The sequence below is a fragment of the Ursus americanus genome, chromosome 18 (assembly GCF_024610735.1).
Source record: "Ursus americanus isolate L20-20 chromosome 18, mUrsAme1.1.p, whole genome shotgun sequence".
Lineage (NCBI taxonomy): Eukaryota > Metazoa > Chordata > Mammalia > Carnivora > Ursidae > Ursus > Ursus americanus.
The window spans coordinates 36,654,892-36,679,369 of NC_142144.1; the positions used below are offsets into that span (position 1 = coordinate 36,654,892).

Below are 24,478 nucleotides of genomic sequence, written 5' to 3' on the forward strand. Positions count from 1 at the left end.
TTAACTACAAAGAGGAAGTTGTGGGAAATAAAGAGAGAAGTAGTAACGCAGACTAAACCCGGGTTCCTGGCCCTTTCCTGTGATTTGGGGCAAGTGCTCTGGCTATCCCTCAGTTATTTGTAAAATGAAGTACTATGGGAGCACCTGGCTGGCTCAGTCTGTGAGCATGCGACCCTTGATCTCGGGGTTGTGAGTTCAAGCCCCACCTTGTGTGTGGAGATTACTTAAAAATAAAATCTTTAAAGAACAAAAAAAAAAAAAAAAAAAAAAAAATTCTGTGGTTGAACTTTGACCCCCTATAGAGCCTTTCAGCTTGAAGGTCCTATCTAGAACTGAAGGACTTTTAAGAAAATCATAACTGAAGTGAGATGTGGAGACAGTCTTAAATCCTCATGATTTAGAATAGCCCGTTCTCTTCGGAAGGCATGTCCTGTGATAACTGCTGAAACGTTTCTGAGAAAAGTCAGGATACTATGAGAGTTCCACACATTTAGAATTTTGAGATCAAAAAGATCCCAAGTTCCAACCCTGGCTCCAGCATTCACATTATCCATTCCTTATTCATCAGCTTCTGTAATAAAAGGTTAATTACACCTAACTTAAAATATTGTAAGTATTAAATGAGATCATCTGTATACAGCATTTGACACAATGACTAGCACATGGTAAATGATCCATAAATAGGAACTTTAAAGAAAGGAAAAAAAATTTAAGGCATAGCTGTATTCTGGCTACCACCCCCTCCACCATTCTGACTTCCCTTCCTCTACCATTCAATTTAGGGACAAGAAGATTGCTGACCTGGAAACGTGGGAGATGATGTTGACACCTTTAATAACAAGGATATGAGTAGACAAATAGGCAGAAAGTTCATCTTCAAAGCATTTCACCCTCATAAACACATTACAGTCCCACCCTGACCCAGAAGATGGTAGATCCCTAGCCTAACCCACTGTAACATACACCCGACAGCCAGACCAGAAGCTGCTCCCTGAGTTCAAGTAAACTCACAAATTCATAGTAAATATCTGCAATGACCATGGCCCTAAGGTAGATGGCTAATAAACATATATCTGTCTGATAGCCTAGTGTGACAATGAGGTGTGTGTGATAAGGTTCTCCATTCTCAGGCCAGAGGAAGTCTAGAATTTGTCTCATGCTTTTTTATCCTAGCAGGTAAGACATTGTTTATTAGTAGGTTGCAACTGTGTCTTATTCATGCCTGGATCTACAGCAACCAGCACATTGTTTGACACAAAGTAGACACTAAGTGATTGTTCTCAAGGGCTTACAGCCAAGGCAGGAAAACCATCAGTAACAACAACAACAAATTGAACCCCACCCTCCACCCCCATGTCTAATAGGACCTCTCAGACACATAGTAGGTGCTCAAGATATAAATTCCGTAAGGATGACAAGTCTTGTTTATACAAGCTTCTTTTTTATATACAAGCTACTACAATGTTTGATGGGTTGTAGGTACTCAAAATATATTTGTCAGAAGAATGAATGGCAGAAACAGCTTCCTAGAGTTTTTCCATAGTGTTTCAAATGTCTTGACTGATTGGTGCCCTCTGGTGGTAAAGAAAACAGCACACTTAGCCTCAGTCTGTAGGGCATCACATGGTGCTCTTCAGGGCTCTTTTTTTCTTTCTTTCTTTCTTTCTCTCTCTCCCTCCCTCTCTCTCTCTCTCTCTCTTACTTTCTTTCTTATTATGATTTTATTTGTTTATTTGAGAGAGAGAAAGAGAGGGAGGGAGAAGCAGTCTCGCCTCTGAGCAGGGAAACCCGACATGGGGCTCGATCCAAGCACCCTGAGATTATGACCTAAGCTGAAGGCAGCCGATTAGCTGACTGAGCCACCCAGGCGCCCCTCAACCAGGGGTCTTCTGAAGAACTGATTCTTTCTTCCCAAGAGAAAATATATGGAAGTCGTGAAAGATAAATGAGAGGTAGGGGCTTCTGTTTTAGAGAGGTTAATTCTCACCTTATAGAATGACTCTTTTTAGGGGACCAACGTTTTTGTTTTGTTTTTTTTTTCATTCTGTGTATGTTAACACATGTAAGTCAAATAGTGCTCTTAAGGAGCCACAATCTTTCTTTAATAATAATAGCTAACATTTGCTGTGCAGCAGTATGTGACAGGCTCTTTAAGAGCTGTATCCTGTTTAATTGTCAAAAAATCCATGACATCCATACTAGAACATCTGTTTTCCTGAGTATAAAAAGATTTAGAAAGGCTAAGAAAGTTACCAAGGTCACCCAGTGGGTAAATGTTAGAACCTGGAGTTGAACCTTGGCCATCCCATTTAAACATGACTGCTCTTAACCGAAGTACTGTAATATTCCTAATCTAACATGCCCATAGCAATCTGTGCATATCATATCACCTCCAATGCTATATTGCAATCATTTGTTTACATCTTTCTCCCGGACTCTGAGGTGCTCTTAATAAGAGCCATTCATTCATTCAACAAATATTTATTGAGTGCCTGCTATGTGACAGGCCCTATGCTAAATGCCAAGGATACAGTAGTGAATGAGATGGAGATGATTTAGTCATGCTCTCGTGGAGCTTACATTCTAGTGGCTGAGACTGAATCACACAAAAATAAGTAATTACCAGATAAATAATATTATTGCAAGTTTTGGTGAGTACTAATGAAGGTGATTAAAGTAGGGCCTAAAACTGAAAATGTTGTGGTGAATGCAGTTTTACTTTTTACTATTCTTTTTTTGGGGGGGGGGTGGTGAATACGATTTTTAAAAAAATATTTTATTTTATTATTTAAATTTATTTTAGAGGGAAGTGTGGGGCAGAGGGAGAGGGGGAGAGGGAATCTTGGCTCCATGCCCAGCACAGAGCCCATCACAGGGCTTGATCTCACAACCCCGAGATCATGACCTGAGCCAAAATCGAAAGTCAGATATTTAACCAACTGAGCCACCCAGGTGCCCCTTAAGATTTTATTTTTAAGTGATCTCTACATCCGATGTCAGCTCAAACTCACAACCCCTGAGATCAAGAGTCACCAGCTCTACCAACTGAGCAACCAGGTGTGGCAGGGGTGAATGCAGATTTTAAATGGAGGCAGGACAAGGGCAGAATAAACCTCTTTGAGGTCATCTTTAAATGAATACAGGGGCCAATGGCCTCCATGTGCCCACCCTCTGCCCCAGATGGTGGATTATACAGAAATTATGTGGCTATGTTGGGGCGGGGGGTCATGCTGCCCTTCCCCCAGGCCTACCTGTCATGGGGAACACGGAGTCCTAGTGTATTTTTCTTTGCTTGTTTGTTTAAGAAAAAGTCCCAAATCAATAGAGTGAGTTTGTTTCTTTGGTTGGTTTTGTATTTTTCTTTTTTTAAATGAATCAATAGCAACACCCAACTCTCCCAGGGCTCCCTCTGCCTGCACCTGAAGTGGTGGCAAGCAGGATCCTGGGGCTGGAGTTGCAGCTCAGGGCGAAGCAGGGCCAGATGTGGATTTCCAGCCTTGCCTGGCCTCAGGGCTGGCAATGGGATCCTGGGGCAACCCATCTGGTCTCTTGAATAAAGGTCAAAGATGGATTAAAAAAAAAAAAAAAAAAAGAATAGAGGGACCAGCCTATAAAATGTGAGGGCAAGAACATAATTCCAGATTTCTGGCTTGAGATCACCATGTCTTATTTATCTCTTTATCCTTGACACTGAACACAGTGCTTGCCATTTCTTAAGTGTCATCCAGTGTGGAATGAATGGTTGACTTATCTCTTAGCTCTCTGATCTCCCTCAGTGCTTGATCAGACTTCAACAGTGCTGCTCCTGCTTCTCAGTCAATTCAAACTCAAATTCTTCAAGACTTAGCACACAGGGTGTCTGGGTGGCCCAGTTAGTTAGGCGTCTGCCTTCAGCTCGGGTCATGATCTCAGGTCCTGGGATCCAGCCCCACATCAGGCTCCCTGCTCAGCAGGGAGTCTGCTTCTCCCTCTGCCCCTCATCCCGCTCGTGCTCTCTCTCTCACTCTCTCTAATAAATTAATAAAATCTTTAAAAAAGAAAAAAAGACTTAGCACAAAAACATCTCCTCCAGGAAACCTTCCTTAATAATCAAAACATTCTTTAGCCATAAAGAAGGAAATCTTGCTGTTTGTGACAATATTGATGAACACTGAGAGCATTATGCTAAGTGAAATAAGTCAGATAAAGGCAAATGCTGTATGGTCTCACTTATATGTGGAATCTAAAAAAGCCAAACTTACAGAAAGAGAGAGTAGATTGTGGTCCAGGAGGTAAGGGTAGGAGAAATGAGGAGATGTGGGTTACAGGATGCAAACTTCCAGTTCTAAGAGGGATAAGTTCTGGGGATCTAATGTACAGCATGGTGACTGTAGTTAACAATATTGTATTGTGTACTTGAAAGTTGCTAAGAGAATAGACCTTAAATGTTCTTAACATAACAACAACAAATGGTAATTATGTGAGGTGAAGGATGTGTTAAATGTGTTAACTAACTTTACTGTGGTAATCATTTTGCAACATAAACATGTAACAAATTATCACATTGTATACCTTAAACTTAAGGTTATCCAACAATTATATCTCAATAAAGCTGGGGGGAAAGCAATCAAAACACTGAGCAAAAAGGGCAGCAATTTCAAAGGCCCAGAACAAAAAAGCAAGATAAGCAGGAAAATTCCAAGTAGTTCAATACAGCTGGGTCATAAAATTTGACAGAAACAATGGTAAGAGACAAGACTGGAAGGTTGACAGTGGCTTCATTCATTCATTCATTCATTCATTCATTCATTATTCATTCAGTAAACATTTATTGAGTATTTACAGTGTGCTAGGCATTGGCTATGTAGACCTGGTCCTTGTTTTCATGAATTTATAGTCAAGGACAAAGACACAATTGATACACAATCAAAACCTATTTTAAAAAAAGGAAATAAATGGGATCATGAAATAAGGGAAAACATATTTCAGATTAGATGGTCAGGGAAAGCCTAACTAAATAAGTGATACTTATTCTGAGAACTGAAGGATGAAAAAGAGAAAAAGTCAAGAAAAAGCATTCCAAGCAGAGCAAACAGCTTGGCTCAAGTTTCTGAGATGGGAAAGAACTTGCTATAACCAGGGAATTGAAAGAAGGCTTATTTTGCTGAAGCTAAGCGAACAAGGGGTGGAGTATCAAGAAAAAGGATGGATGGGGCGTCTGCGTGGCTCAGTCACTTGAGTGTCTGACGTTTGCTTTTGGCTCGGGACGTGATCTCAGGGTTCTGGGATCGAGCCCTGCGCCCCAGTCGCCCCAGTCCAACTCCCTGCTCAGCTGGGAGTCTGCTTGTCTCCCTCTCCCTCTGCCCCTCCCCCGCTCTGTCTCTGTCTCTCTCAAATAAATAAATCTTGAAAAAGAAAAAGGATGACATAACCAGTAAAGGACCACACTGATTGAGGCTTTATAAAAACTCATATCTCATCCTAAGTGCAATTGGGAGCCACTGCTGAGGTTTTTTGTTTTTTAAGCAGGCTCCATGCTGTGCATGGAACCCAGTGCGGGTGAAGAAGGATAGCCGGAAGGCAGGCCGGTGGGGACAAGCCCCTCCCCCCGCCCCTCCCCCTCCCCTTTAAGAGGAAACCAACCTTAAAAGGATTTTACACCCACCCTGGAAGGAGCCCTCCACCCTTTCCCATAGGACAGAAACCTGATAGGATGACAGGAGCAGGGAGGGTTAATCAGATTCAAACAGCCAACCAAGGGCGCCTGGGTGGCTCAGTCGTTAAACGTCTGGCTTGGGTTCAGGGCGTGATCCCAGAGTCTTGGGATGGAGCCACATATCCGGCTCCTCCGCTGGGAGCCTGCTTCTTCCTCTCCCACTCCCCCTGCTTGTGTTCCCCTCTCTCGCTGGCTCTCTCTCTCTCTCTCTGTCAAATAAATAAATAAATAAATAAATAAATAAATAAATAAATAAAATCTTTAAAACAACAAACAAACAAAACAGCCCGCCAACAAGCCCATAAAAACCCCTAGACTTAGAAATTCCAGTGGCAACCCCTTCGGGTCCCTTTGCTCCATGGGAGCTTTGTACTATCACTTTGCTATCACTCAATAAACCTTGCTTTGCCGCCCACCACCCTGTCTGGTTTATCTCTTCATTCTTCGAAGTGGCGTGACCTAGAACTGTGGGCACCCACTGAGAAAAAAAGTCCTGCAACACGGGGATTGAACTCAGGACCCTGAGATCAAGACCCAAGCTGAGACTGAGTTAGATTTTTAACCAACTGAACCACCTACGTGCCCTGGGGCGGGGGGGGGGGCACTGATGAATTTTTAAGAGGAGAGTGAGGTGATAGAATGATAGTTTCAAAACACTCATTCTGGCAACCATGTGGAAAGGGATTGAAGAAGGACAAGACCACTCTTGTGAAAAGTTCCTTTAAAAGCTATTGCATAAATTAATAAATTAATCTGTGCTGTTAGAAGTCAGGATAGTAGTTACTGTTGGGGCATAATGACTAGATGACAGAATGAGGGGAAATTCTAAAGGTTCAGGAACTGTCCTGTTTCTTTTCTGGGAGCTGGTTACATGGGTATGTTTGGTTTATGAATATTCAAGCTGTACCCTTGTGTAATTTTCTATATGTATATATGTAATTATTTGTATATGTAATCATATGCTTATATAATAATATGCATAGATGTAATTCTATATGCATGTGTATATATGTAATCTTTATATATGTATATTGTATATACACCTGTAATTACACATACATATATTTACATGTATATGTATACTGTATGAAAAAGCTATTGAATGAAACTGCCCTATACTCTTCAAAAATGTCATGAAAGACCAAAAAAGGGAGAGCTCACAAATGTTCTTAGATTAAGAGAGAGAAAAGAAACATGACAACCAAACTGATGCATGATCTTGCATCAGGAAATAAAATGCTACTATGTAAAGGGTATTATTGGGATAATCAGCAAAATTAGAATAGTTTTGAATCAAAGTTAAATTTCCTGAATTTTATAATTGGACTATGATTAGTCCTTGTTCTTATTACATTTATACCAAAGCATTCAGGGATGTTTGCAACTAATTCTCAAGTGTTCTGCAAAATAGTATGTAAATACATAAAGACAAATTTGACAAAACAAACACTAAGTTTTTTCTTTTTTAATTTAAGATTTTATTTATTTGAGAGAGAGAGAGCCCACGACAGAGAGGGCACAAGGAGGCAGAGGGGCAAAGGGAGAGGGAGCAGACTCCCTCTCTGAGATCATGACATGACCGGAAGGCAGATGCTTCATCAACTAAGCCACCCGGGCGCCCAAAACAAACACTAAATTATGATGGGTAGGTGAAGGATATATGGGAGATTATATGCCTATAATCAAGGCACAAGATGAAGTGACTTAGCCTAAATTTGGCACTGAAGACAGAGAAGAATGAATAAATTTAAGACATATTTTGAAGGTAGAACTGACAAAACTGGTTATTGGATAAGATGTAGTAGATGAAAAAAAAGGATAAGAATCACTGGTGTAAATAAACAGTTCCAAGCGCCCAAACTAGCTCCGCCCTTGTCCTGTCCACGCAAGCTGCGGAAGTGAGGAAAAGAAAGCGACCGCTAACCTACAGACAGGCTTCCGGTCTGGCGTCGCAAAGAGACCGTAAATGGGAGAACCCGGTTTGGCCCCTCCCCCATGATGGGCGGTCCTGGGGAGTGACAGATGCCAATGGCCAGCGATTCTTCGGGCACTCACCCAATGGCTCTGGAGCTGGGCGGAGTCCTGCGGCACGAGGTTTGTCCCCACGCGGTGCGGGGAGTTTACCGCAAGCCTTCCGCAGTTCTGCTGCCAGGCTTCCGTAATTCTGCGGAGGGCTTCGGCACTTCTGCCCACGCGGGAAGTTGTGCCCAGTACGTGGGCTTTGAATCCGAAGTGCTGGAGCAAGACCTGGACCCGGAGTTATGGGGCCGGCGCCTGCGGGAGCGCAGGATCGCGGAACTGCTGGGGAGCCAGAGGTGGGTGAGCTGTTCTGGGAGGAAAGAGTGCTTTCTACGTGCCAGAGGTGGCAGAGACTGGCAGCTCGCCGGCGAGGGGCGCGAAGGCGGTCCCTTCTGGAGGAGCCTTATTCCACCACGTTTCCAGTCTGGGGCACCGAGACAGTCAGGGAGATGGAACCTGGCGTTATTTGGATAGAAGCAGTAAAGCTTATTGAGCTTACTCCTTCGAGAGCTGTGCACCTGGAAGTTGAGGAGACCTAACCAGGGCATTTTCCTAACCAGATCTTCCTCATCACTGTGAGAGATCTAACCTCTTGTGCCAGTTCTGTGCTCGCTGCTGTAACAGAGGGCACATGGTGGTGCTTCTGGAACCCTTAAGTAGGGCTTTAACCCGTGTAGGACCGTGGAGTGGGGGTGGGGCCCAGGGCTGTAGGGGAGAAGGTTTGGGATCCTGCAGACCAGGGTGTGAAGCCTGCTTACAGAATAGGCATACTAACTGTGGAACCTTGAGCTCAGGGGACTCCCTTCAAGTGTACATTTTCTGCCAGGATTACTGAGGATTGGATGACGTACTGAGTATATTTTACAGAGGCAGTAGGTCATAGTTTTCTCCAACACTGACCACTTCCTGGCAGGGGTAGAGCCTGGCAGGATTTGGATAGAGCAGGAGTGGAGATGGCATTTGCAGATTACCAGGACTGACCCAGCAGAAGAGGAAGCTCCCTGATGCATAGTACCGGAAATACAAGGAACTCATTGCTTAGGTCAGGGCTCAGTCAGCTCCTAACCCTACCAACTCCAGGCAGGGTTCCATGCTTGTGCTGTCACATAGACAAAGAGCCCTCAACTGAAGGAGTTTTCAGCCTAGCGCTCAGTGATGTTCTTCTAAGTAATGATAATCCTGAGTTTTACAGTCTGACTCCCATTCAAAAGAGTGAACAGGATCCTGTGAAGTTTTTGCCCACATCCTACCATGGTGGCACTTCAGGCAGTGGATGCTAGGTATCTGTGACCTCACAGGGGCTTCTCTTCTCACATGCCACAGGTGATAGAAGTAGCTCTGGAAGGCACAGCCAAGGAGGGAAAGAAGGAGTCCTCAAAGAAGCGTACCTTGGCTGGGTCTCCGGTGGAGGGCCTCCTGCAGCCAGCGAAGCTTAGCCGGGCAGAACTATATAAGGAACCCACCAGTGAGGAGCTGAATCGCCTTCGGGAGACTGAGAGTCTCTTCCACTCCAGCTTGCTTCGTTTACAGGTACCATTGGGTGGCTGGGGCTTCCGTGAGAGAGGTGGGCCCGGGACCCTGGGGCTGAAGGACTCTCCCCTGTCTTTTCTTTCAGGTAGAGGAGCTACTAAAGGAAGTGAGGCTTCCAGAGAAGAAGAAGGAGCGGATCGATGCTTTCCTACGGGAGGTCAACCAGCGGGTCCTGAAGGTGCCCTCAACTCCTAAGACAGAGGTAAAGCAGGTAGTGTGAAGAAATGGAAAGCCCCGGAGACGTCCTCAGTGTGGGCATCTGAAACAGGGCCTGCTCTTCTCCAGAGGGGATAGGGTGTTAGGGAGCTCGTTTTCACTGCCAGGAGGCTCAACTGGAAGTACAGTCAACCATGTGTTCATTTGTTCAGCAAACACTTATGTTTCTTGCAGTAGTTGTATTCTTAGGATACGTCAGTGAACAAAGCAGTCTATTTTCTAGTGTTGGGCTTATGGATAGTAGATAACAAACATGGCAGGTAAACTGTGTGGCATTGTTGGAAGGTGGTAAACTCTATGGGCAAAGGAGAAAGTCGGGCAAGGTAAGGGGATTGTGGGGGTATCAGGATGGGAGTGGTTTGCAATTTTATTTTCAATAGGGTGGTTGAGGGTGGCCTCACTGAAGTGACATTAGTGTGAAGATTTGAAGTAAGTGAGTCAGCCATATAGATAGCTAAAGGAAGAAGAGCATGTCGGGAATAGGAAATAGCCAACACAAAGGCTCAAAGGCAGGAGTAAGTCTGGTATGTTCCTTTGATTGAATGAGGAGAAAATAGGAGGTGAGTTCAGAAAGACAACGGAGAAAAAAAAAAAAAAGAAAGACAACGGAGGAAGGAGTCATTTCACGCAGGCCCTTGTACACTGAAACAAGGACTTTGGCTGTTGCTGTGGGTGAAATGAGAAACCACCAACGGGACATTTTTTGGTAGAGCAGTGATGTGATCTAACTTCGTTTTAAAAATGTTCACTCAGACTGTTGTGTTGAAAGTAGAATGGAGGGGGCACCTGGGTGGCTCAGTCAGTTAAGTGTCTGCTTTCGGCTCAGGTCATGATCCCAGAGTCCTAGGATCAAGTCCTGCATCGGGCTCCTTGTTCAGCAGGGAGCCTGCTTCACCCTCTGCCTGCCACTCCCCCTAGACCAGGAGTTTGTTTTCAAATGTGTTGATGTGTTTAATTTGAGATGTCTACTAGACACGAAGGGGAACACGTCAGGAAGGCAATCAGACTAATACCTATCACTGTCTCTGTCCCACAGCTGACTGACCAGACCTGGCTCCCAGCTGGGGTTCGAGTACCTCTCCACCAAGTGCCCTATACCGTGAAGGGCTGTTTCCGCTTCTTGCCTCCAGCCCAGGTCACTGTTGTGGGCAGCTACCTTCTGGGTACCTGCATCCGGCCGGACATCAATGTGGACATGGCAGTGACCATGCCCAGGGTGAGGTCCAATATTTGGGGGATGATGGCCCTGTTCCTTCATCACCTACAAATTCCTGGGTCTCTCTTTCTTTCCCACCTGCCACTTGCCAGGGGGTTGAAATCTGAACTGAAACTCAAAAGAGCAGGGGCGCCTGGGTGGCTCAGTCATGATTCCAGGGTCCTGGGATCGAGCCCCATGTTGGGCTCCTGGCTCAGTGGGGAGCCTACTTCTCCCTCTCCCTGCTGTTCGTGTGCGCTCTCTCTCTCTCTCTGAAATAAATAAATAAAATCTTTAAAAAAACAAGCGAACAAAATTTGCTCTTCTGCTGTCTTCTTGAGGGCAGCTTCAGTGTGCCCTTGGGTCAGTTGCTGCCATTTGGAACTTGGCCTTGCTCATCTGAGAGTTAAGTATATAGTTGCTAGCCCTGGTTCAGATACTCCAGCCAGCAAAGATCCCTGAGGTCTCTAAACTGTGACTCACCTTGGCTTCCTCCTGGACCCCAAGCTCTCTAACAACAAGCGCTTAAGTGCCTGGTCATCTCTCCCTTCTTCTGACCCTCTCCAGGAGATCCTACAGGACAAGGATGGGTTGAACCAGCGCTACTTCCGCAAGCGTGCTCTCTACCTGGCCCACTTGGCTCACCACCTGGGCCAAGACCCCTTCTTTGGCAGTGTTCGCTTCTCCTACACCAACGGCTGCCACCTGAAACCCTCACTGCTGCTTCGGCCACGTGGTAAGAGGCACACCTTGGGATGAAGGCACAGTCTAGGGCCACAAATCTAGTGGGGGAGGTGTGGGGACCTCAAGTCCGAGGTGAGTGGTTTGGGCCTCAAGTTTGAGGGGGAAGGTGTAAGGACCTGAGATTCTAAGGTGGGAGGGCGTGGGCCCTCACATGGGAGGAGGGTGGTACGGGGGCGCACCTGGCAGGGTCTCGGCACTCCCGGTCTCCCCAGGGAAGGATGAGCGCCTGGTCACCGTACGTCTGCATCCGTGCCCTCCACCTGACTTCTTCCGCCCGTGCCGCCTGTTGCCATCTAAGAACAACGTGCGCTCTGCCTGGTACCGAGGGCAGAGTCCCCCAGGGGATGGTAAGTGGCAGTGGTATCAAGGTGGAGCTGAAGGGAAGGATGTTGTGGGGATTTCTCCTCCCATGGCTTCCTCTCTCCCTCCCACAGGCAGCCCAGAGCCTCCCACCCCCCACTATAATGCATGGGTCCTGCAGGACATGACCCTTGAGTCCCACGTGCAGCTGCTGTCCACTGTGCTGGGCTCAGCCTTGGGGCTGAAGGATGGTGTGGCACTTCTGAAGGTCTGGCTGCGGCAGCGGGAACTGGACAAGGTGAGTTGGAAGTGGCCCAGCTTCCCTGCCTCACTGAGTGGTGGGCTGGCCCTGAGCTTGGGCCTCTCTCTCCATCTCTTTTTCAGGGTCTGGGAGGGTTCAGTGGGTTCCTTGTCTCCATGCTGGTTGCCTTCCTTGTGTCCACGCGCAAGATCCATACTACTATGAGCGGCTACCAGGTCTTGAGGAGTGTCTTGCAGTTTCTGGGTAAGGTGGCTAGACCCAGAAAGGCCAAGGGTTCCACTCTTCCTGTCAATCCTGTCATCCTATCAGGGATCATTCAGTTTCTTGCCATCAGACAGTTGAGCAAACTGAATTCTGGAGGCAGGCAGTTGCAGCCACTTGACCAGAGAGAGAGTGTCATTAGGTCTGGGTCCCCTGGGAAGAGGATACCTTCTGACACACCCACCTTCTCTGGCTCACTTCAGCCACCACAGATTTGACAGTCAACGGGATCAGCTTATGTCTCAGCTCAGACCCCTCTTTGGTGAGTGGGGCAGGGCTGGGTCTGGGCAAGGAGGCTTGAAGGTAAGGCTCCAACTCTGACCGCCTTCTCTCTGTGCCTCCAAGCCGGCCCTGGCTGACTTCCACCAGGCCTTCCCTGTTGTCTTCCTGGACTCCTCAGGCTGTCTCAATCTCTGTGCTGATGTTACTGCATCTACTTACCACCAGGTACCAATTGTCCCCCACTCCTGAGTACCCCTTCTGTCCCTTCTGCCAGTCCCAGAGCCCCAGAAACTTCTCTCCAAAGAGCTTAGGTCAGGCATGTCTCTTGGTCTGAGCCCTCAGGTCAATGAAGGAGGAGATATAGTGGTGATAGTCTCACATGTGAGTTCCCTGTTTATCCTGTGGCCCCAGGTACAGCATGAGGCACGGCTGTCTATGGCATTGCTGGACAGTAGAGCTGATGATGGATTCCAGCTTCTGTTGATGACTCCCAAACCCATGATCCGGGCTTTTGACCACATCTTGCAGTAAGTTTAGGGCTGGCAGGCTATGGCAGTGGGTCCTGTTTCCCTGGGGCTGCAGTGATGGGGCAGAGGTCCTCAGGCAGGTGTTCAGATCTTCCTCGTTTTGGGGGGGGGGTGGTATTTGGGGTCAGCAGCACCTCATTCTCTTTGTCCTTCTGTGCCCCTCTAGTCTCCATCCACTGAGTCGCCTGCAGGCAGCATGTCACCGGCTAAAGATGTGGCCAGAGCTACAGGATCTTGGTGGGGACTATGTTTCAGCTGCTTTGGGCTCCCTGACCACCCTCCTGGAGCAGGGTCTGGGGTCCCGCCTGCACCTGCTGGCCCACTCTCGGCCCCCAGTCTCAGAGGTGAGGTGCTGTGGGGTGGGGAGTTTGTAGGCTTAAGGGGACTTAGATCCAGGGTCCCAGGGGATACAAAAGACACACCATTCCTCTAGCTAGATCTTTTCTTTTCTTTTCTTTTCTTTTCTTCTCTTTTCTTTTCTTTTCTTTTCTTTTTTTTTAAGATTTTATCCATTAGAGAGAGTGCACGTGTGGGCGAGCAGGGGGAGGGGCAGAGGCAGAGGGAGAAGCAGGCTCCTCACTGAGCAGGGAGCCCGATGTGGGGCTCGATCCCAGGACCCCAGGATCGCGACCCGAGCTGAAGGCAGGCACTTAAACAACTGAGCCATCCAGGCGCCTGTAGATCTTTCTACTTAGTTGCAAAGTGGGTTTCCAGACCAAGCTGGGGCATTCTTGGGTTGAGCTCAGCCTTTTTATACCCTATAGTGGGACATCAGCCAAGATCCACCAAAGCACAGAGACTCTGGGACCCTGACCCTGGGATTGCTCCTCCGGCCTGAGGGGCTGACCAGTGTCCTCGAACTTGGACCAGAGGCCAACCAGCCTGAGGTGAGGAGCCCTGAGGTCTGGGGGATGGTTTGGCCCTGGCTTGGGAAGTCCAAGCCACACACTGGCAGAAGTGGTGTGGATCATCCTCATGCCTCTTGGGTTGCAGCCTGTCAGGGATTTCCGACAGAGCCCATCTTTGTTGATTTCTCCTACCACCCATTGCCTTTCCTCAGGCTGCTGACTTCCGCCAGTTCTGGGGATCTCGCTCAGAGCTTCGGCGTTTCCAGGATGGGGCCATTCGGGAAGCTGTGGTCTGGGAGGCAGCCTCTATGGCCCAGAAGCGCCTTATTCCCCACCAGGTGGTCACCCACCTCTTGGCACTGTGAGTGTTAGCATCTGGATGCCAGGAAGCATCCATGGACTGGGGAGCCTTTTAGGAGGGTCCAGCCCAAGCTTTGGGCTGAATAGCTAATATCCAGTAGCTTATTCCAGTAGCCTCAGTGCCCACACTGAGTCTGTGCTGTGCCCCTTTCCCAGCCATGCCAACATCCCAGATACCTGTGTCCACTATGTGGGGGGCCTTCTGGATGCATTGATCCAAAGCCCAAAAGAGGTAAGGGTCGTTTGTCAGGGCTGGGGTCACGGCCAGGGGTTGCAGAGTAGCCTGTGGGGTGGAATTAGGTAGCAGGTGGAGAGCACTTGCAACCTCAGCCAGACTGCACTTCCCATAGTGTCCAGCAGAGGGGGTGCTGGCTCTATGGCAGAATCCCAGGTGGCTGTGGCAGTGGTGGGGTTTGGGGGAGCTTCTGTAGGGTCCTGGTCTCCTGACTGTGCCTCTCCTTCTTAGAACTCCAGCACAGGTGAGGAGGCCCTGGCAGCAGCCGTGCGTTGCTACGATGACCTCAGCCGCCTCCTGTGGGGGCTGGAAGGTCTCCCGCTGACCGTGTCTGCTGTGCAGGGAGCTCACCCAGTGCTGCGCTACACTGAGGTGAGGTGCAAGGGGACAGGGAGCCCTTTCTGCTTGGCGACCCTTCACCTCTGCCCCGCTCACCCAGTATTCCCCCTTCCAGTTCCTGTGTTCACTCTCTCCTAGTCCCAGGCCCCTTCCTCAGCCCTGCTTCTTCCATAGGTGTTCCCACCTACCCCAGTCCGGCCAGCCTACTCCTTCTATGAGCAGCTTCGAGAGCGGGCCTCGCTGTTACCCCGGCCCGACAAGCCCTGTCCAGCCTACGTGGAGCCGATGACCGGTGATGATCCTCTCGGGAGGGATGAGAGGAACCTTTCCCACTCCATCCCACAGTCCTGAGACCTCTTACTTTTCTTCCTAGTTGTATGTCACCTGGAGGGCAGTGGTCAGTGGCCACAGGATGCTGAGGCCATACGGCGGGTCCGAGCTGCCTTCCAGCTGCGCCTGGCAGAGCTGCTGACACAGCAGCATGGGCTGCAGTGTCGTGCCACGGCCACGCACACGGACGTCCTCAAGGTTAGGCTGGTGCAGGGTCGGGATTCCCCAGGGAGGGAGGAGACGGGCTGTGAGGGTGCTCCAGGCTGACCTGTATCTCCCACCCCATACCCTCTTTCAACAGGATGGGTTCGTGTTCCGGGTTCGTGTGGCCTATCAGCGGGAGCCCCAGATCCTGAGGGAAATGCGGAGCCCCGAGGGGATGATCTCCTTGAGGGACACCCCTGCCTCCCTCCGCCTTGAGAGGGACACGAGGCACTTGCCCCTGCTCACCAGCGCCTTACATGGGTATGGCCACCTGTCTCTCTGGGAGGCCAGATGGTGTTGTAGGGATATGAGTTATGGAGTCAGGCAAATTCTAGAACCTTCGCCCTGACACTTCACTGGCTATGTCCCTTTGTGTAGGAGTTCCCTCTCCCGATCTTATTTCTCGTCTGTAAAATGGGAACTTTTTTTTTTTTTTTTAAGATTTTATTTATTTATTTGACAGAGAGAGAGACAGCCAGCGAGAGAGGGAACACAGTCAGGGGGAGTGGGAGAGGAAGAAGCAGGCTCCCAGCGGAAGAGCCTGATGTGGGGCTCGATCCCAGAACGCTGGGATCACGCCCTGAGCCGAAGGCAGACGCTTAATGACTGAGCCACCCAGGTGCCCCTGTAAAATGGGAACTTTATAGGACCAACCTGTTGGTATTAGCTAAAGGTATGTGAGATTCTGTATAGAATGTGTTAGCAGAGGGGCAACTGGGTGGCTCAGTTGGTTAAGCGTCTGCCTTCGGCTCAGGTCATGATCCCAGGGTCCTGGGATCGAGCCCTGCATCGGGCTCCCTGCTCAGCCTGGAGCCTGCTTCTCCCTCTCCAGTTCCCCCTGCATGTGTTCTGTCTGTCAGATGAATGAGTGAATGAATGAATGACAGAAAGAAGGAAAGAAAGAAAGGAAGAAAGAAAGAAAGAGGGAAAAAAAGAAAGATAAAAAAAAAAGAGAAAGGAAGAAAAGTGTTAGCACAGAGGGTAACTTTGCGTAAAGGTTGAGTAGATAGTGGCGGTAGAGCTGCAATACTGCTCTTGGGCCCTGAGGGCCTGAGGCTCATTGCCACTACCCTCTTCCCCACCCCCACAGGCTCCAGCAGCAGCACCCAGCCTTCTCAGGTGTGGCACGGCTGGCCAAGCGGTGGGTGCGTGCCCAGCTTCTGGGTGAGGGGTTTACTGATGAGAGCCTGGACCTGGTGGTTGCTGCTCTTTTCCTGCATCCTGAGCCCTTCACCCCTCCCAGGTAATTCCCTTCATCTTTTCCCTAGCCAGAAAGTTCCCTTTGGGGCCAGCTTCCATCCCTTAGGCTGTACTTCAGTCCAAATGGGAGAGGGTAGCTGAAACATGTGACAGAAGAGGTTCTGAGACACCCCCTCCCCCTAGTCCCTGCCAAGGAAGGGGTCTAAGTTGTCCAGACCATGGGGTAAGCCCTGGGAGGTGTGCTTGGGCCCAGACTCTTTGCTTACTCCTTCTTCTCAGCTCCCCCCAGGTGGGCTTCCTTCGGTTCCTTTTTTTGGTGTCGACCTTTGATTGGAAGAACAACCCCCTTATTGTCAACCTCAATAACGAGCTCACTGGTAAGTGGTAGGACTGGGATCAGACTACTACAGGAACGACGGTTTGTGGATTGCAGAGCAGGGCACACGGGGTTTTCCCTGTCAGTCTGTGAGGTGTTTGTGTGTGTGTGCCTTCCCCTTCCCAGATATTTGTACCTGACCCCGATGGCCTTGGGTTGGGGAATTACTAGGAGAAAGAGGCCCAGTTCAAGGTTTTACGGAGTTCTGAAGGTGTAGAGCTATGGTTTGCTCACATGGTGATCAGAAACAGAATGGACTAGGTGGTAAGCAGGCTACCTAGTGTGGGCTGTGAAGGGGAGAGGAGAGTAGAAGGCGACCCTGAATACCAGGTGAGAAGTCTTGTGGGGAGCAGGGAAGGGCCCAGATTAGAGTAGATGCCCAGACCTCTTGGGGAGTGGGGGTGATGAATTCCAGTTGTAACATGAGGAGCTCTTGGTCCCAGCAGAGAGGAGGGTGTCAGCTTCCTAATTCCCCAGGTGTGTGGGAGCATAGGGTGGGAGGGGGTCAGGGGCAGGCCTCAGCTTGTGCAAGCCCGGAAACTACACTGGGGTGCCAGGCAGTGGAAAATTCTGTCTCTGGGCTGAGCTTGGGAGTTTAGTGCCCCACCCAGTGGAGGCAAACATGGCGTTCTTTTCATTGCCTTCGTCTCTTGGCGGGAGGGCCATTGGGAAATCCCTGTGATGGGCCACCAGAAGACCTGGGGCAGTAGAGCATGTCAGGGAAAAGGAGCAGGCTGACCCAGGACCCTGTCTTGTTCACAGTGGAGGAGCAGCAGGAGATCCGCAGTGGCTTCCTGGCAGCTCGGACACAACTCCCGGTCATGGTCATCGTTACCCCCCAGGATCGTAAAAACTCTGTATGGACACAGGATGGACCCTCGCCCCAGGTGCAATCCCATCCCTACCTCCAAATTTGTGATTTTCTTCCCCCAAGGAAAAAGTAGGCCCAGCCTGACCTAAGAGAGAGCTGTGGTTAGGTCTGATCTGTTTGATGTATGTGTGCCCTCCCTAGATCCTACAGCAGCTTGTGGTCCTGGCAGCTGAGGCCTTGCCTGTTCTAGAGAAGCAGCTAATGGATCCCCGGGGGCCTGGGGACATCAGGGTAAGCCCCTGACCGAGAGAGGCTCTGGTGTTCCGGGGATTCTGCCTCTGAATGTTGGAAGTCTGGAGCTGTAGGGGCTCTTGCAGGATGCTCTGTCCCCTTGTTTGGCGAGACTGAATCCAGAGAAGGCATTGGAGCTGCCCACGGTGCCTGATGGTGCCTGACAGTGGTGGAGCCTGCAGGAGAACCAGGGCCCTGGCTCTCTCCAGGCCTCACACTTTTAGCCTGTGTTCCTCCTGTTAGGGTGAAGCTGACCCCAGCTCGGGCTTGGTGTTCCCACCTTCAGATGAGCATTTGGGCCCCTAGTTGGGGGTGGGAGGTCAGACAAAAGGGAAGGAAGAAACAGAGGTGGGCATGTAGAAGACTTTGTGGTCCAGCTCCCCGCTCCCAGTGGGTGCTGCTGACCGCTCTCTGCCCTTCCTCAGACGGTGTTCCGGCCACCCTTGGATATGTATGATGTGCTGATCCGCCTGTCTCCCCGCCACATCCCCCGGCACCGTCAAGCCGTGGACTCGCCAGCTGCCTCCTTCTGCCGTGGCCTGCTCAGTGAGCCCGGGCCCTCTTCCCTGATGCCTGTGCTGGGCTACGATCCCCCTCAGCTCTATCTGGCGCAGCTCAGGGTAGGTCCCAAAGGGGCTGATTAAACCTGGGGAGGGGACTTCCATGTGAACCTAGGGCGGTGTCCACCTCTAGTCTTATCTGTGTCCTGCCCTTTCCTAGGAGGCCTTTGGGGACCTGGCCCTTTTCTTCTATGACCAGCATGGTGGAGAGGTGATCGGTGTTCTCTGGAAGCCCAGCAGCTTCCAGCCCCAGCCCTTCAAGGTATGCTGGCTGGTGATAACCCTGTGTTCCTGAGTGTGTACGTGTGGTTCCTTACGGGCACGCATGTCTGTACGTGGCGTGCTCCCTGAGCGACCATGGGTCAGGTGTGAAGCATGTGTCTTGCGTGTCTGTTTGCACTACTGCTGCTCCCCTCCACCCCCGCATGTTGTCTCTGGTGTGCCTTTGTGACACCTCAGTCCCCATTTCTCTGGTTCCCCTAGGCCTCTAACACGAAGGGGCGCATGGTGATGTCTCAAGGTGAGGAGCTGGTGATGGTGCCCAACGTGGAGGCGATCCTGGAGGACTTGGCCATCCTGGGCGAAGGCCTGGTACAGGCTGTGGAGGCCCGAAGTGAGAAGTGGACCGTGTGAGCTCCAGCCCTAGGAGCAAGCTGTAGGTGACAGCAGGACTTCGACCTCTGGAGTAAGATGTCAATGGCATGACCTCCACCCTTGTTATGTACGGATCCTGCGTGGAGTACCTGCTGGCCTGAACACACTGAGATATTCCCCCAAGGAAGCCCTGCCCCAATTTTCTGTCTGATGCCTCAGCATTGGGGCGGAGTCTGGTATCCTACAGAGTCCCCTGGGCCTGTCTGAACTTCCAGAAGAAGAGAGTGAGCCAGCTCAGAAAGGGAACTAAATGAACCCAGGAGATCCATCCACCTGTCAGCCCTGGCCTGGGCTTCTTTTTGTCTTCCTAGGATGCTTCCAGAAGTGTGGAGAGGAGGACATGTGCCCAGGGCTGAGGCTCTGTGTCCTTCCCATTGCCAGGATATATGCCTAGACCTTAGTATACCCTTCAGTGCAGGGTCAGGCCTTTAAATAGGGCCCAGAGAAGGTGAGGAACTTGCTGAGGGTCCCAGCACTGAGCGGGGTGCTGTTGCTTTCCGGGGGGGACGTGGAAAAACACAGAGGACAGAAGGGGCTGGGTGGGTGAGGGGGCGAAGGGTTCAGCTGGTGCTCTAGTCCAGGAGAGCTGCACAGAGCACTGAGGGCTGCCCTGGCTGCTCAGTGTCTCAGGCCCTCCGGCTCTGTGCCTGCAGCCCTGCAGAGGGGTGCAGAGGGGAACAGGACCCCAGTCCTGCTCTCCAGAAGCTCTCTGTGCCAGGGCAGGGTGGGGGGGGCTGCCTTCTTACACCCTGGTCCACACCCCACTTCTGGCAGCCTCTCCCTTCTTCGTCTCCCCTAATCCTGGGTGTTTTTCCAGACTCAGCTCAAATAGTGCCTCCTCCTCCAACCTTTCCTTCGCCCCCAGCCTGAGGTGCTCTTTCTCTCCTCTGAAACATCGGAGCAATGATTGTTCAGTTTACTTCGTAGTCGCATACGGTGGCGTGAACCCTTCTGTTGTCTTAAACTTGGATTTAAAATTAAATCAGTTTCCCCATGTTCTTGGTTTTTCTGCCTTTTTCATGTGGGGTTAACCCTGTCACTCTTTGGGGGCAGGTGATATGTTTGAAGATAGATTTCTTGGCACCTTCGTGGCACCGAGGACAGTCCTGTGCTCAAGGAGGAGACAGGTGGGTACAAAAGGGGTGATGGGAGCACGCAGGGCCACCGGGAGACCTTAGGGAAAAAGGAATCATAGTCTGTACTCTCTGCCTAGAATGGGCGGGGTGGGGATGGTGTGAGCTGCGGCGGACATCCTCGGAGTGCTGGCTAAATGCTGGGTGCTCGCTAAATGCTGGGTGTTTCACGTGTCTTCCGTGTGGGAATGTGCTCACACAGTAATGCCAGCCCCGTGCAGCACGCGCTCTGACTTCTCCTCGTCTTCCAAAGGAGGGAGCACGTTCGGCAGCGGGCAGGCCCTCGAGATGATAAGCCACATACGGGAACCCTGATCTCCAATTTTGTCCCAATTCTGTGAGTCTTCGTGAACCTATGCCAGTCCTCAGCTGTCACTGTCATGGGATTAGAAGTGGGCATAGAGAATACATTGATGGGCCGTGTGAGCTGGGGTCTGCTTCTCCCCGTGCCCTTGATTCACAAACTCCCGACAGATGTGTGCAAGGTTTTCTTGTCAGGGAAAGAAACGCAGTTCCAGCCCTCACGGACCTTGGGTCTGTGGTTGTCCCTGGCTGCTCCTCACTTATTTTTCTCCCCAGCCTGTCCCTAGGCTCTGAGGGGGGATGGTGCTGGCCTGTTTCAGACTGTCCTGCTTCCTCCTGGGGCAGTTTCAGTCCTTGGTTTCTGGCCTTTTCACAAAGCCAGTTCTGGATGATCCTGGTGCGGGAAGGAACAGAGCCTGCCCCCAAGTAAAGCTGCAGCAGGTGGCTCCGACAGGTGCAGACAGCGGTCCCCACTTGGGAGATGAGCCCTGGCCCTGCTACCTCCCCATGTGTCCCTGGGCAAGTCACTTCCCCTGCTGGGGTCAGCTTTCCTACTTTGAAAATGGGTGCGGTAATGGCTTCGTCAGGTGCACAGTGTGGCAAGGGAAGAGGGCAGAGGACTCCAACCCAAGAAGCCATGCCATCCCTTCTGCACTCCCTGTAGCTTAGGGGATGGGGCGTGGAGAGCGCTGGAAGCCCAGGCTCCCAATCTGAATCCCTCACATTACAGCTCCAGCCTGTTTTCCTCAGATCTCTGGGAAGTAGGTGAGGAGGCTGGCGTGGTCGAAGATGACCTCGCCGGGAGGGGCGGGGGAGTGGCCTGAGGAGCTGGAACTTCATTGGAAGGGAAGGAGAGAAGACTAGAAGGAACTGTGTGAGCAAGGATGTAGGTTACACATTCCCGTGGGTGCGTCCGCCTCTGTGGGCATCTGCATTTAACTTTGCAGGTGGACGTGGATGGGGTGGGAGTCTGTCTGATGTATGGAGTGATTTGTCTGCTCTATGTTGGGGGCAGGGACATGTCTGTAAGCACTAGTCTGTGTACACATTTTTGCCTCTAGCTCTGATTCGCTGTAAAAGGGGAAATCTCTTTTCGAAGGGCAAGTCAGGAGAAAAAGCTCTCAGATAAAAGGCAAAAACTCCATTTTTCCCTGTGGATTTAAAGGCTTTAAACAAAACCTTTTTCTTGGGGCTTTGGTTTCCCCAGTTCTGTCAGATCTAAGTGTCTCTATACAGTTACATTTAGTGAATTCTCAAAGTGTCTTCTCTTCTGCCTGTGGTATCAACGCCTCCTCTAAACCAGAATCCTTTCGGGGCGCTTGGGTGGCACAGTCAGTTGGACATCCTTCTTGGTTTCAGCTCAGGTCCTGATCTCAGGGTCGTGGGATCGAGCCCCGGGTCAGACTTCACGCTGAGCGCAGAGTCTGCTTGAGACTCCCTCTGTCTCTGCCTCTGCCCCTCCCACTGGTGCTCGCTCTCTCTAAAATAAGTAAATCTTTAGAAAAAATTAAAGTATTAAACCAGAATCATTTTAGCTGGAGACCCTATTTTCCTCTGCCCAGTACCTTACTTTGGAGAAGAAGAGCAAGACCCCAAAGCCTGGGGGTCCTTGCAGCAGGTTATATTCAGTGAAGTCCAAAGGGCTGCTCAGATTCGGGCTAGTCTGAGTGTCCCCACCTCAGTAAGTAAACATGTAACCCCCCCAACATCCGGTGCTTGCTTTGTGAGTCATAGATTAATCCAGGTGAGAGATGAAGGGGAGGGGAAGCCTGGGGCACGTGAGTCACCCCTACCCTACTCAGGAATAGGCCAGCCTGCTTGCCCATCCCTCTGCTGCAAAGAGAGAGGAGGGAGTATGGGGGGAAAGGACTCTCAGACTGCCCACAGCACTAAAGGGGACCAGGGTGTTCCAAACCCCGAGAGAGACTCATTTCCCTTTCCCACTTCAGCTTCTGAGAGCAGGATGGGGAAGATAATTTTTCTGGTTTGCATGAGGCCCAGAGAGGTGTAGGAACTTGTCCAGGGTCACACAGGGGGCTAGGGTGGAGACCCAGAGAATCTAGGCGTCCTGGCTCTAGGCCTTGCTGCTGAACTTGAGCTTTCCTGGAGCCAAGGGCTGGGGTGAGGAGGAATAAAGAAATGGAAAGCCGAGTTCCAGATCTGTGCAGTGGGGCAGAGAGGAGTGCAAAGCCTGGCCCTGTCCCCTGTTCTGGGCCACTTGTTAGCAAGACCTAGAGGAGCAGAGCCCAGGGGAGGGGAGGGGTGGGAGTGTGCACACTCTGGTCCACCTAAGCTCAAGCCTGAGTCTCCTCTGTCCCACAAGCCAACAATATGGTATTATAATTAAGGCACTTGCTAAGAGACTAGAACTTAATTATTCCAACCACTTAAAAAAAAGACAATTACATGATGGAGGTCTAATTATCGCTACGACGACAATCGTATTATACGGCATAGATAGATATGGCATCTTGGCCTTTCTCTAATCTGCCCCCACAGAATCCCCACCCCCATCTCCCAATCCATGGGTCTCCCTGGAGCCTGGTTCCCACCGATCCCAGGTCTAGCGATCCTTAGGAAGTCATACCTGAAGTCTGACTGCAGAACCTCCTTCTGGGCCTATCCCCTCCCTTAGATACTTTCCCTTGTGACACCTCTTCCCCAGGACAGGCAGCCAGTGGCTGGCCTGTAATTAGCACCCAGACTGGGCTGGGATGAGGGGAGAGAACACTGGGCCTCACACATGCCCATGGCCTTTCCAGAACACCAGATGCAGAGCCTCCTTCCACCACCTGTCCCCCATCCCGCCCCCTTCAGACCACAGGCCTCTCAGAGAGCAGTTGTCCTGGGCCCCAACCCAGGTTCAAGTTCCTGTCTTCCCAATTCTGCTCGCCTCCAATTTTAGCTTCTTGCCGACCTGCCCTGTTCACTCTGCCCCCTAAGTCCCCAATTCAAACCCTCCTCGCTCCCTATAGCTATTGCCCTGCATCTGGCCTTTTTCCCTCCTCTGTGGCTTCCTTCCAGGCCTCTGGGCCTCAGCCTCTCCCCTCCAACACACCCTCCACTTCACAGCTGGAGGGATCCTTCCAATGCCTTCCATTAATTGACAAATGGAGACCATACCACTTTGCTGCTTAAAACCTTCAGGTCTCCCATTAGCTTCTGTTCTTAGCAGTGGAACATTTGTCAATTACCATCCTGTTTAGAACCCTGATGTAACATGGTTAAAATACTGTGGCTGAAGTGGGAGGTGGGGCCAGGGCTCTGCCTCCTTGGCGTCCCTCTCCCCAGTTCCAGGTGGAACAGTCACCGCGAGAGTTTCCTCAGAGCTCTGGGTATTAAAGAAGCACAGCTTGAATATCTTTGGCTCCTCGATAAGGTCCAGGCCCTTAGTACAGAACCCAAGACCCTTCCTGTGCCACCAGTGTCCCTCCCTGGCTTCACTACAGGTGCTCTCATCATGGCCTGGCCCAGCAGGCTCTCACCTGGAAGACCTTCCATAAAATCCCCAGCCAAATGTTTCCTCCTCCAGGAAGCCTCTGGTTGCCTCAGCCTTTCAATAGCTCCACGCTCCCTTCCTGGCTGCAGGGGCCAGGCAAATGCCAGGCCCTAATTCAGGACCCCCAGGAAGCCCATGAGCTTTTCTTTCTCCTCAACCTCTGGTCCTGACCCCTCATCTTCTGAAACAACCATGGTTCCAGAAGCTTTCCTGCTAGTGAAAAAGATAGGAAAACAGAAAACCCAGGGGCTCCAAGGATCTGATCCCTGAGGTGTGAACCTGAGCCTTCCAGACACCCAGGCCTGTTTGCGGAGATAGTCTGGTCTGTGTCAGCTCCCCGTCACTAACTCCCCTCCCCCTCGGC

The 24,478-nt window shown here is 50.6% G+C and overlaps 1 protein-coding gene across 1 annotated transcript; it reads left to right on the forward strand.

Moving 5' to 3' along the window:
* Positions 1-7,717: 7,717 nt before the first annotated feature.
* On the forward strand, positions 7,718-20,177 carry NOL6 (nucleolar protein 6). Its single transcript, XM_045780629.2, has 26 exons — positions 7,718-8,010; positions 9,038-9,244; positions 9,330-9,446; positions 10,497-10,676; positions 11,223-11,391; positions 11,612-11,746; positions 11,834-11,997; positions 12,084-12,204; positions 12,426-12,484; positions 12,568-12,669; positions 12,856-12,971; positions 13,138-13,315; positions 13,736-13,858; positions 14,032-14,180; positions 14,336-14,411; positions 14,646-14,786; positions 14,928-15,045; positions 15,127-15,281; positions 15,385-15,548; positions 16,378-16,530; positions 16,767-16,864; positions 17,626-17,750; positions 17,876-17,965; positions 18,391-18,585; positions 18,686-18,787; positions 19,009-20,177. Exons 1-26 carry the CDS (start codon positions 7,957-7,959, stop codon positions 19,156-19,158), a joined length of 3,441 nt encoding a protein of 1,146 aa, XP_045636585.2. The 5' UTR covers positions 7,718-7,956; the 3' UTR covers positions 19,159-20,177.
* Positions 20,178-24,478: the final 4,301 nt, after the last annotated feature.

Coding starts and splice junctions, on each gene's coding strand:
- NOL6 (XM_045780629.2), top strand. CDS start 7,957: ATGGGGCCGGCGCCTGCGGGAGCGCAGGATCGCGGAACTGCTGGGGAG. Junction 12,972..13,137: donor GCTTTTGACCACATCTTGCA/GTAAGTTTAGGG, acceptor GTGCCCCTCTAG/TCTCCATCCACTGAGTCGCC. Junction 13,316..13,735: donor CTCGGCCCCCAGTCTCAGAG/GTGAGGTGCTGT, acceptor TATACCCTATAG/TGGGACATCAGCCAAGATCC.